Source organism: Gigantopelta aegis, chromosome 3, assembly GCF_016097555.1.
Source record: "Gigantopelta aegis isolate Gae_Host chromosome 3, Gae_host_genome, whole genome shotgun sequence".
In the NCBI taxonomy this organism is placed as follows: Eukaryota; Metazoa; Mollusca; class Gastropoda; order Neomphalida; family Peltospiridae; genus Gigantopelta; species Gigantopelta aegis.
The window spans coordinates 9,279,299-9,291,256 of NC_054701.1; the positions used below are offsets into that span (position 1 = coordinate 9,279,299).

General features: G+C 38.5%; 1 protein-coding gene across 1 annotated transcript; it reads left to right on the forward strand.

The window, feature by feature from the left end:
- Positions 1-4,072: 4,072 nt before the first annotated feature.
- LOC121368460 (blastula protease 10-like) lies at positions 4,073-9,311 on the forward strand. The gene is made up of 5 exons (XM_041493194.1): positions 4,073-4,079; positions 5,845-6,129; positions 7,037-7,214; positions 7,729-7,787; positions 8,531-9,311. Exons 1-5 carry the CDS (start codon positions 4,073-4,075, stop codon positions 8,710-8,712), a joined length of 711 nt encoding a protein of 236 aa, XP_041349128.1. The 3' UTR covers positions 8,713-9,311.
- Positions 9,312-11,958: the final 2,647 nt, after the last annotated feature.

Consider the following 11,958-nt stretch of genomic DNA (forward strand, 5'->3'; position numbering starts at 1 on the left):
AATGATTTAATAGTATCATCTTTAGACGTTCAATGAGTGTGCTAATAATACCATTGTTTGACACCTTATAGCCGACGCACGTTTTGTGCTGGGGTGTCGTTAAACATTAATTCATTTGTTAATTATTTCCGATTTAATCATATTCTCTTTAGACGTCTAGTAAGATTTCTGATTTAAAAGTATTGTCTCTAGACGCCCAATGAACATTACAGCCTCGAAAGTGTTTTATAAACTACATGTATATTTAATATGTCGTGCAGAATGATTGCTTTTGATAAATACTGTTTTATATAATAAAGTTTTTTAATTTCTTTTGGCGTGTTTGTCCTTACCATGTTATAACAAACATTCTAAAAACAAAACCCAAACGATTTTCAGGATCGTACCGTGATGAAAGTGGAAGCAGTTGCCCTTCCAATAAGAATAAGAAAATGTGCCAGTTTTACTTTCAAAGAGCCAATTTTATCTACCTGGAGAGGGCCCTGTATAACTGTGTCCTGATTGTTTACTGCACCCAAAGTTATCGTCGGCTATTTACTACACAAAACATAACAACACACATAATATCATAAAACACTTTATTTACAAAAAACAGGGTTAACACGAAGAAATAAGGAAACAATATTAACTGTATGCTTTCATAATAAAACGAAATAATTAATAAATATAAGGATAAATATTGTAAAAAGTTTTATCACTTTTAAATTTATAGAATTTAATAAGTGGCAATTCCTATTTTGAAATATTTTGTTTCCATGTTTGGTCGGTCACAATTTGTATATAGAAATTATTTCTAGCACATTTTGTCAGATCTTCTACAACTTGTCATGTCATAGGGTTTTACGTGCACATTCAGAACAAGCTGTTGTAGCGCACGCCTGTCGTGGACACAGGAGCCGGCCTTGGCCGGCTCCTCCGTCCATGACAGGAAAGGTGGAGGGAGGGGAGAGGAGGGACCGCCTGCACTGGCAGGTGCAAGGGAGTACCAGCAGCCCGATCAAATCGGTAGCAGGCGGGTGAGGGGTGGTGGTGGTGCTATGGAATTTGAATGGAGCAGTTAAATTCCAAAGAGAAAAGGGTGCGCAATTTTGATCGAGGGAATTTGGCGCAATTTTGAACGGTCGGTCGAAAGGTAAATGGCCGAGCTAATATAGGTTTTGATATTAGTGAATCGAGAGTAGCTCGTTAATTTTAGACCTCTACGATGCTGTGGTGTCTCCCTAGGTTGCCCATAGGGCCCTTATAAAGGGCCTGACCGCTTTTGGTCGAGGCATCACCACGTACCAAGTTATTACCAGCAGCAAGTATTGGGGGTTTGGGTAGGGGAGGCCGATATTCTTTTGTTCAGCTTCCCCCGGGTGCATTGCAATTATGTACTCGGAACCGGTATTCTTTTGTCCGGTTCCTTATTAGAGTACGTGCTGGGCCATTAAATGGGGGCGGGTGCATTGTTATCATTAGTCAATGCACCCTGTGTACTGATGCAGTGTTAAGGTTGTACCTATTGTCTTAAGTCCCTATTCTAGGGAGTTCAACGGTCATTCATGACCACCCATCCCCCTCCATCCTTGTATAGCATTGAATACAATGACGGAGGGGGAGTTAAACTAGCCTAGCTATCTAATTTGAAGGGTTAAACCCTTATAGTGTAGGTATTGGTTTAAAAAGCCTAGTGCTTGGCATACTTAACTTTATTACCAATGCAATAAAACGAAACTAACGGTGGCAAGTAGCAATTGTATACATATATGCACCAATCTAGGTACTTAGTTTGAAGAATTTTGATTCCCGCCCCCTAAATATAGGATTTTAGTAGGCTTACTTGGTTTGTCTTCAGGCTATCTGGATAGTTGGGTATCGGTTTTCCTGCATGTCTTTGCTTCTGGAACCCTAGTTGACTTACCTTAGTTAGCTAGGATGGAATGCATCAGTAATAATAAAAAAAATATATAAAAAATAATAAATGGTGCGGGTGCAAAGACAAATTCGTGCAGTTTATTTACAGTTAGGTGTAGTGAGGTTCTTGATCCGTGATTGGCTGGATTGGACCAATGAGATTGCTGCAAAAAAATAGGCGATAATTAGTGGTGTTCTTGATTGCCTAACGATGTTGATTGGCTAATTGGGTTGCTATGATTTCAATCCTGTCTTAGTGGAGAAAAAAACACAACAAAACAAACAAACAAAAAAACACATCAAAAAACACAAACAACAACAACAAAACAAAAATAACAACAACAACAACAACAAAAACCCAAAGAAAAACCCCCTAACTAATGTGTCGTTAGCGGGTGGTGTATGCCAGTTGTCAATCACGAGCTTCAGAACATGAACATATTTACAGTAGAATAATATGGTTATCGTGGTTAGGTCTGGATGGCATTGGCATATCTAGTGGTTATTAATCACTCGCTACCGCCCCGCCGTTAATCCCCAGGTTGGAGTGCCTGATCGAGTGCTTAAGGTCGCTCTTCCATACAACTGTTATCATAGGCGTTTTTATAGGGGGACAGAGCCCTTTTTTTTTACCGAATTAAACGAAAATGTTCGATTCTGGATAACGGTTTTTTTGTGTTGTTTTTTTCTTTTTCATATTAGCATTACAGCCAAACAGCTATATAATGGGTTGCAAACGAATCACTGCGCATTTTTACATGAATTACAACTAATTTTGTAGACAGAATAATAGAAACACGTGGTAAAAAGGTTAGCAAATTTTGCCCGAATATATTTATCGTTTTTGCCGGAATTTGAGGATTTACTAAAGACACTAACGGGGCAGTCCCCCCCCCCCCCCCCCCCCCCCCCCCCCCCCTCGTATCGTACACTTACGACTGTTATTAGAATTACAACTATGACTGTTAGCTTTGTATTTAAAGTTGGAAGGTGTTATTCTCAGGGTGTCAATCTCAAATATGATGTCAACAATGTGATCTGATGCATGGATATTGATATTTACTGACAATATGTTATATCCAATCGTCCAGGTGCCAGATTCTAAATGTAAAGATTGATTGCAGTTCATTATGCAGTTCTCAGAGATGCCATCCAATATCCCGTTGCTGTTTTATTAATTACTGAGTAAATAAATATAGAAATGCAAAGAAGAACGTGAAAAATATTTCAGGATAGAATCTTGTAGAAATTTAAAGCCTAACAAACTACTGGAAGTATTCTCATGTGAAGAATGATATGCTCATGCAAGAAAACAACCAAACGACATACTTTATAACCGTAGATACTGGTAATAATATTGTAGCTGAAAATATTTGTATTGAGTAGATAAATGTAGACCAGCTAAATCTCTAAAATACACTTTAGAATCTAAAAGACACTCGATAGTATTGTTCTAACTTGTCCTGATAGTAACAACTGAAAATGTTATTGTATTCAACTCATTATCATATCAAATCAATGCTTATAAATAATATAATAAATTCTTATAGGCAACATAACTATTGACTAGAGTTGAGGCCATAGCCTACTATCTATGTCTGGATCTAAGTCTTTCTATTTATAATTTGATGCTTATAAGTCTCATCTGTTTGATTTTCTTTTTATGCGTGACTGATTCTTCAACAAATGTGTACATCTAGGATCTTGCACCTGGAAGAATGGATACAACATAATACTGGTCAATATTAATGTGATTCTATAAATAAATAAATTAATTAATTATAGGTCACTTTAACAACACATTTTAATATACATGCTCCATATCAAATGTTTGGTATCATATTTGAAGTTAGCATCTTGAAAAACGTAAGAAACCATACATAACAAGCCATTATACATTTTCGCCGCCACTTTGAAATTTTGCCATTTACCGATATCAACTTTAAAACAGGTAAAACAAATTCCATCAGATTTAGATTCTACAGACAAAATGGCCATCGAAACAAGTCTGCTCCATACCAATGTCAGTTCGCCCAATCCTACTGTAAGTACAACCCTGTGATTAGTTGTCGTTACTTAACTCGAACCGACTTCATAGCTGTGTCAATATAAATCTTAGCAACAGAGTTATTATTGATGATATTTTGTGACAATGACCGATTAAAAAGCTAGAGACATGGAAGGTACACACATCTAGTGAATAAACTGACCGGAGACGCTTCATCATGGACCGGCGTTTACTTCTGATTATTTTTCTACCAAGCGTCATAAATACATATGTAAGTACTTAAGTAAATACAATTAATATTATAGTGATGAGCATGATTATCACCATTATCATCATTCTCATCATCACACTAATCTAATCGTTATTTTTACTGGATGTTTAGATGTGGTTTTGTGGACAAACACTGGGTTTTCCCCTTAAAATACTACCACCAGCCCTAATTAGCCGAGGCTAATTAAGTCACAAAGATGGCGGCGTCCACTGAGGTTATATTTATGAAATTCGTTTTTGTACTCAATATTTAGCACAATATGTGTACGGACATGAGTGTAAAACGATTCTTGCGAAGTACGGCATCGATTAAGTACAAGAAAGGCTGTCGGCAGTCTAGATCAACAGAGAAGCGGTCAGAACGATCGGAAAGTGTTTAAACGGTCTTGCGTATTATTTTATAGATTATTGTTGTTAACGTTTTATTATTATTATTATTAGTAGTATTATTAGTATTATTATTATTACAACTAACCATTAGTCCGTAGTATCCTTCACAGACAACCCAGATAGCCAAGTTTTGAGCCCAGAACAGCATACTTGAAACGTAAGTGGATATAAGAGCGAAAATAACAGAACAATTAAAAAGTGAACATTTGATAATTTTAAATACACCTCTGCCTTATAACTTCAAAGGACGTTTCATGTTATTTGTAATGTTTTCATGTTTTTCAGAGAACAACTAATGGACGCTACTCTTCGTATACCGACATACCTAACGGTAAAAAAAATATATTAACTATGATTTTAAAAACCAGATAAAACTAAACGTATACGTACAGTTCCGCAGGCACGGCGGATCGGGGGGGGGGGGGGGGGGGCTGGGGGACCTATCCCCCTCAGTAATTCTCATTCAAAAATATTGGTATCAAATCTTAAGGCAGAGATTGCATAGCTTTCAACATTTTACGAGGGAGCATACCCCGACCGCCTAGAAACTTTGCTTTGCGTCCTCGACCTTAATCAACCCCCCCCCCCCCCCCATCCCCTCCGCTCAATGTCAACTTGCTTCCGCCGGGTATGTTCCGTTTCATTATTCTTTGAGTGATTGACATTATCTGGTGTTTATTTTGGGGCGCTATATTGTTTTGAAAGTGGAACGATCTTATGGATCTTGCCTGGTTTCCATAAAGCCTGTACATAACTGCCGCAGATCGGTGCAGATAATGCAGACACTGTGCGACATATCAGCAAAGTTGTCATATAGATAGATAGACAGACACGCAGACATACAGACATATAGACAGACAGACAGAGATATTGAAAGACAAAAAGACAGACAAAAACAGATAGATAATGAGATAGAGAGACAGAAAGACAGACAGACAAACAGACAGACAGATAGAGAGAGATAGAGAGACAGAAAAACAGATATACATATATATAGAGAGACAAAAAGATAGACAGACAGACAAAAATGTAGACACATAGAGTGATAGAAGGGCAAAAAGACTGACACGCAGACAGACAGATATATAGAGAGATAGAGAGACAAAAAGACGGACAAACAGGAAGGCAGGAAGACAGATATACATACACATATATACATGTATATACACGACGATCGCTCATCAGATTTACCAATGGCAGGACGCCCCTTTAGACACCTTCGTCATACCTAGTAGCAGTCGTCGTTGTTTAAACAATGTTTTATCTCATTCTATTTCCAGGATACACACCAATGTATCTAGATACCGGTGTGATTACATCTCCAAACTATCCGTCAAACTACCCACAATATTATCATGGGTACAGCAACAGAACTGGTCCCAACCATGCCGGGTTTGTTGCAGCAATTAATATTCCCAGTGACGTGCAGTACGTGGAACTGACGTTCACGACGTTTGACATAGAAGAATGCGGTTCAGACTGCACCTGTGACGGCCTCTACATCAGCGGCTTGGCTCAACCGATGTGTGGCAACTCCCTGCCAAATGGGGACGGGATAGTGAAAAGTAAGGTGTCGATTGATTGATGGATTGATATGGACGGTTTCATCAGTGGTCTGTCTCTCTCTTTCTCTCTCTCTCTCTCTCTCTCTCTCTCTCTCTCTCTCTCTCTCTCTCTCTCTCTCTCTCTCTCTCTCTCTCTCTCTCTCTCTCTCTCTCTCTCTCTCTCTCTCTCTCTCTCTCTCTCTCTCAGTGTGTTTGTGGTGTGTGTGTGTGGTACTTGTTTGTGTATCTGTCTGTCTATATGTATTTATTAAAATCTCTCCCCTCCCTCTCGACTGTGTTGTACTTATGCGTGGCGTGTGTGTGCGTGTGTGTGATGTGTGCGGTATGTGTGTGTGTGTGGTATGTGTGTGATATTTGTGTGAGGGGTTCTTGTGTTTTGTGTAGGTGTGTGATATGAGTGTGATATATGTGTGAGGGTTTTGTGTTTGTGTGTGATAGGTGTATGATGACTGTAAGATGGGAATGATATATGTATGTTGTACGTGTGTGGTAAATGTGTGTCGTACGTGCGTGTGTGTGTGTGTGTGTGCGTGTGTGTGTATGTGTGCTATATTTGTGTATATGTGTATGGTATGTGTGTTTGTGTATGCCGTAAGCCATTGTTTCGTGGTTTGTTTTCATTGTTTTAAAGAACAAGTTGCAATATTTCATTTACATAACAATCTATATTTCCAATATTATCTCACAGTTATTGCCTATGGTAAAAAAAACACAAACAATAATAATAATAATAATTAAAAAAAAGAAAGATAATAAAAAAAATAATAATAATAAAAAAAAAAAATAATAATAATAATAACAATAAATAAAAAATGCTAATTTTATCACTGTTTTATAATGCATTGTTTAATTTCAAGTATGATAAAGGATTTCCTTGATATATACACTTTTTTGTTCTTTTCTTCAGTTGACCATCATCAGATAAGAGACGGGAAGTTAGTGTTCGGTTTCTACTCTGACACCTCCACCACCAGACAAGGTTTCTACCTGAAATACCACATCGTGCGTGCTGCTGGCGGAACGTCGCCTTCGACTGGGTGTAGCTACGTCACCTGTCCGTACTGTCCATATGGTTCACATTACAGGTGACTAGGCAATAGGTGGGTTTTTTTAACGACACCACTAGAGCACATTGAATTACTAATCATCGGCTATTGGATGTCAAAAATTTGGTAATTCCGACATATGGTCATAGAGAGGAAACCCACTACATTTTTCCATTACTAGCAAGGGATCTTTTATATGCACCACCCCACAGGCAGGATATCACATACCACGGTCTTTGATATACCAGTCGTGGCGCACTGGCTGGAATGAGAAATAGCCCAGTGGGCCCACTGATGGGGATCGATCCCAAACTTACTGCGCATCAGGCGAGCGCTTTACCACTGGGCTACATCCCGGTCTCTGTGTCTGTTAATCTCTCTCTCTCTCTCTCTCTCTCTCTCTCTCTCTCTCTCTCTCTCTCTCTCTCTCTCTCTCTCTCTCTCTCTCTCTCTCTCTCTCTCTCTCTCTCATAAATACATACGAATTAATATATCTAGTTAACAAACAGTACTGATAAAAGTGAATAACAAATTAACTTGCTTTGTGTTACAGTCGTGACATGTACGGATGTCAAGTGTGCCAGTGTCACTCTGCGCCTGCAACGACGTCGCGTGAGTAAACGCTATTAATACTGTGCGTGCGTGTGTCAACATTTATCGGTAAATAATACAATTTAAAAGATAAAATATCTGAGCCACTGAGCTCCATCCATCCGCTGGTATTAGTAATAACATCTTATCGGGTCAAAGTTCATCTCATTTTGAAAAAGAGCACTAAATACTGCCATGCCTCCAATTAGTGAGATATGTGGCAGGACTTGTCGACATAAAGTGTGTATATGTGTCTGCGAGAGAGAGAGAGAGAGAGAGAGAGAGAGAGAGAGAGAGAGAAATGAGTGAGAGAGTGATAAAGAGAGAGTGATAGAGAGTGAGACAGTGTGTGTGTGTGTGTGTGTGTGTGTGTGTGTGTGTGTGTGTGTGTGCGCGTGTAAACAACAAATAATGAAATGCAAAGAAAAGATTTATTTGTGATTTTTGTGTGCCACTGTCAAATGACTGTCACACAAACGTCTGATTAGTTTATCGATGCTTTCATTGGTTCACTGAAGAAAACAAATTTTAACCGAAGGCTGTGTGTCAGAATTATCAAATGACTGACATCTAACAGTCTGTAATTAAATAACCAATGTGCTCTAGCTTTGTCGTTAAACAAGACAAACCTTAAGTGAACGTTTTGTGTAAGAATTATGAACAAAAACAAATTAATTAAATGACCAACACCCAATAACCTGTGAATAATTAACCAATGAGCTCTAGCTACGTCTTTAATCAAAACAAATCTTAACCTATTTCAGATCCCATTGTCTCCGCCCAGCGTAGCCTCCTTCTGCAGATCCTGATGAATCTGGAACATCGAGCAGAAACCCTCGAGAAGTCAGTTCACGATCTTCAGGAGCAACTCCAGATGGCGCTAGGTGTCATGCAAGGAGGGCTGGTCAGACGGAACTCACCCGGGGAGGAGAAGACGAAACAATAGTGTGAAATAAAATATAAATCGTCCTGGAGGAACGGATGTCCTTGTGTAGATGAACCACCGGACAGTGATTTATGGGGGCATGACCTTAATACGAGCTTTGTTATGTTAATGATTTCAGATTCAGGGCGACCAACCTAATTGAAATATTTTTCCGGAATTTTCTGATATTTTCATTTTTATGCGCGCTAACGCCCTTTACAAAACAATAATTTAAAGCACGCGAAAACGCTATTTTTTAATGAAAGTAATTTTAAACAGCGCGAAAAATGTCATGTTTGACATATATTTGCAAAATGACAATACAATGAGTATATAATTATTATATGTGAATTGGAACTACCCCATAAAAAGACCTCCCCCACCCACATATACACCAAAAATCATCAACAAGTTCACACAAAATCCCCTTAAAAACCCACTTTATTAGAAAATATTGTATTACAGTTTAAGACTCCTACCTACAGATTGGTAATAAAGTGACAAACAAACTTGGGACCAATGTTATTTTTATGTAGGTAGGCCTACATCATATGCATGTAGTGGGGTCGAACTGATTTGTGGCGAACTGGTTCGGGGACGAAACCACTACCCACATTAAGACTGGCTGCCGTTCTGCGTTACGCTTACATTACTATAAGAGTAACACTTTTCGAGTGCCAATGTAACGGAAGAATCGCATTACTTGAATAAAATAACATCGGTAGGTATATTAATGTCATGGATGCGTCATAGATTAGTGGTGGCCAACCATTATTTAGTCAAATTTTGCATGTGAAAGCCAATGGAAAGAAGACAACTGTGGGTTCGGTTTATTTTGTTTTTGTACCATCGTAGCGTTCTTCTGTTATATATTCATATTTTCATCCACGGTGGCAAAATTGCATGCATCGCCATAGAACCGATGTCGTTCCCGTAGGAACATAAGTCTGTGATATTTAAAATATCTTATAATAAAAAATAAGAAATAATTGTGTACAGTCATCTATCGTGTTCATATGAATTAATTTAATTTGTGTATAAGTTTACAAGAACTGTGTTTATTGTCAATCTCTAATCACAAAGGTAAAATCTGGGGTAATAAAGTTTTAAAAAAGTTTAATTTTTTTTAATAATAATAAAAAAAAATCACAAAGGTAAAAGCATCGCTGTCAATAAAGGACAATAAACAGAAAACTCCTTCTTACGCCATTCAGTTAATTGAATCTTGAAAAGTCGACAACATTGAACATTATTTTTAACAAGTTATTTTTGTTTGCGATTTACGTATTCAGTTTATAACAAAACTAGACAAAACAGAGCTCAGGTTGAAATGAGTGATAAAGATATTTAATTCTAAGAATGTAGAATATAATAAAAATCAGTTGCTTAAAAAAAAAAAATCGAGTGAATTTGAAAAAAATTCCGGATATTTGGCATCAATTCCGGAATTCCGAGTACGTGATGAAAATTCCGGATTTTTCGGAAAATTCCGGAAAGTTGGTCGGCCTGCAGATTTAATAGTATTATCTCTAGACGTTCAATGAGTATTACATCCTCGAAAGTGTTTTATAAACTATATTCGATAAATACTGTTAATATAATAAAGTTTTAAATCTCTTTTGTCGTGTTTGCCCTTACCATGTTATAACAGACATTATTGAAAGCATGCCTTTCGCGGACACAAGCTCTGACTTGTCGTGTTTGTCCGACCTTGTGAAAGCGCCTTTGTGACTTGTCGTGTTTGTCCGTACCATGTTATAACAGACATTATTGAAAGCATGCCTTTCGCGGACACACGCTCTGACTTTTGTCGTGTTTGTCCGTACCATGTTATAACAGACATTATTGAAAGCATGCCTTTCGCGGACACACGCTCTGACTTTTGTCGTGTTTGTCCTTGCCATGTTATAACAGACATTATTGAAAGCATGCCTTTCGCGGACACAAGCTCTGACTTTTGTCGTGTTTGTCCTTGCCATGTTATAACAGACATTATTGAAAGCATGCCTTTCGCGGACACAAGCTCTGACTTTTGTCGTGTTTGTCCTTGCCATGTTATAACAGACATTATTGAAAGCATGCCTTTCGCGGACACAAGCTCTGACTTTTGTCGTGCCTTTGTCTTTTGCCATGTTATAACAGACATTATTGAAAGCATGCCTTTCGCGGACACAAGCTCTGACTTGTCGTGTTTGTCCGTACCATGTTATAACAGACATTATTGAAAGCATGCCTTTCGCGGACACACGCTCTGACTTTTGTCGTGTTTGTCCGTACCATGTTATAACAGACATTATTGAAAGCATGCCTTTCGCGGACACACGCTCTGACTTTTGTCGTGTTTGTCCTTGCCATGTTATAACAGACATTATTGAAAGCATGCCTTTCGCGGACACAAGCTCTGACTTTTGTCGTGTTTGTCCTTGCCATGTTATAACAGACATTATTGAAAGCATGCCTTTCGCGGACACAAGCTCTGACTTTTGTCGTGTTTGTCCTTGCCATGTTATAACAGACATTATTGAAAGCATGCCTTTCGCGGACACAAGCTCTGACTTTTGTCGTGTTTGTCCTTGCCATGTTATAACAGACATTATTGAAAGCATGCCTTTCGCGGACACGGGCTCTGACTTTTGTCGTGTTTGTCCTTGCCATGTTATAACAGACATTATTGAAAGCATGCCTTTCGCGGACACGGGCTCTGACTTTTGTCGTGTTTGTCCTTGCCATGTTATAACAGACATTATTGAAAGCATGCCTTTCGCGGACACAGGCTCTGATTTTTGTCGTGTTTGTCCTTGCCATGTTATAACAGACATTATTGAAAGCATGCCTTTCGCGGACACAAGCTCTGACTTGTCGTGTTTGTCCTTGCCATGTTATAACAGACATTATTGAAAGCATGCCTTTCGCGGACACAAGCTCTGACTTTTGTCGTGTTTGTCCTTACCATGTTATAACAGACATTATTGAAAGCATGCCTTTCGCGGACACAAGCTCTGACTTTTGTCGTGTTTGTCCTTGCCATGTTATAACAGACATTATTGAAAGCATGCCTTTCGCGGACACAAGCTCTGACTTTTGTCGTGTTTGTCCTTGTCATGTAACAGACATTTTGTCCTTGCCATGTTATAACAGACATTATTGAAAGCATGCCTTTCGCGGACACAAGCTCTGACTTTTGTCGTGTTTGTCCTTGCCATGTTATAACAGACATTATTGAAAGCATGCCTTTTGTCCTTACCATGTTATAACAGACATTATTGA

Bases quoted from the DNA above. Each gene is read 5' to 3' on its own strand.
- LOC121368460 (XM_041493194.1), top strand. The intron at 7,215-7,728 runs GTGACTAGGCAA...TTTGTGTTACAG, and splicing joins CCATATGGTTCACATTACAG to TCGTGACATGTACGGATGTC. The intron at 7,788-8,530 runs GTGAGTAAACGC...AACCTATTTCAG, and splicing joins TGCGCCTGCAACGACGTCGC to ATCCCATTGTCTCCGCCCAG.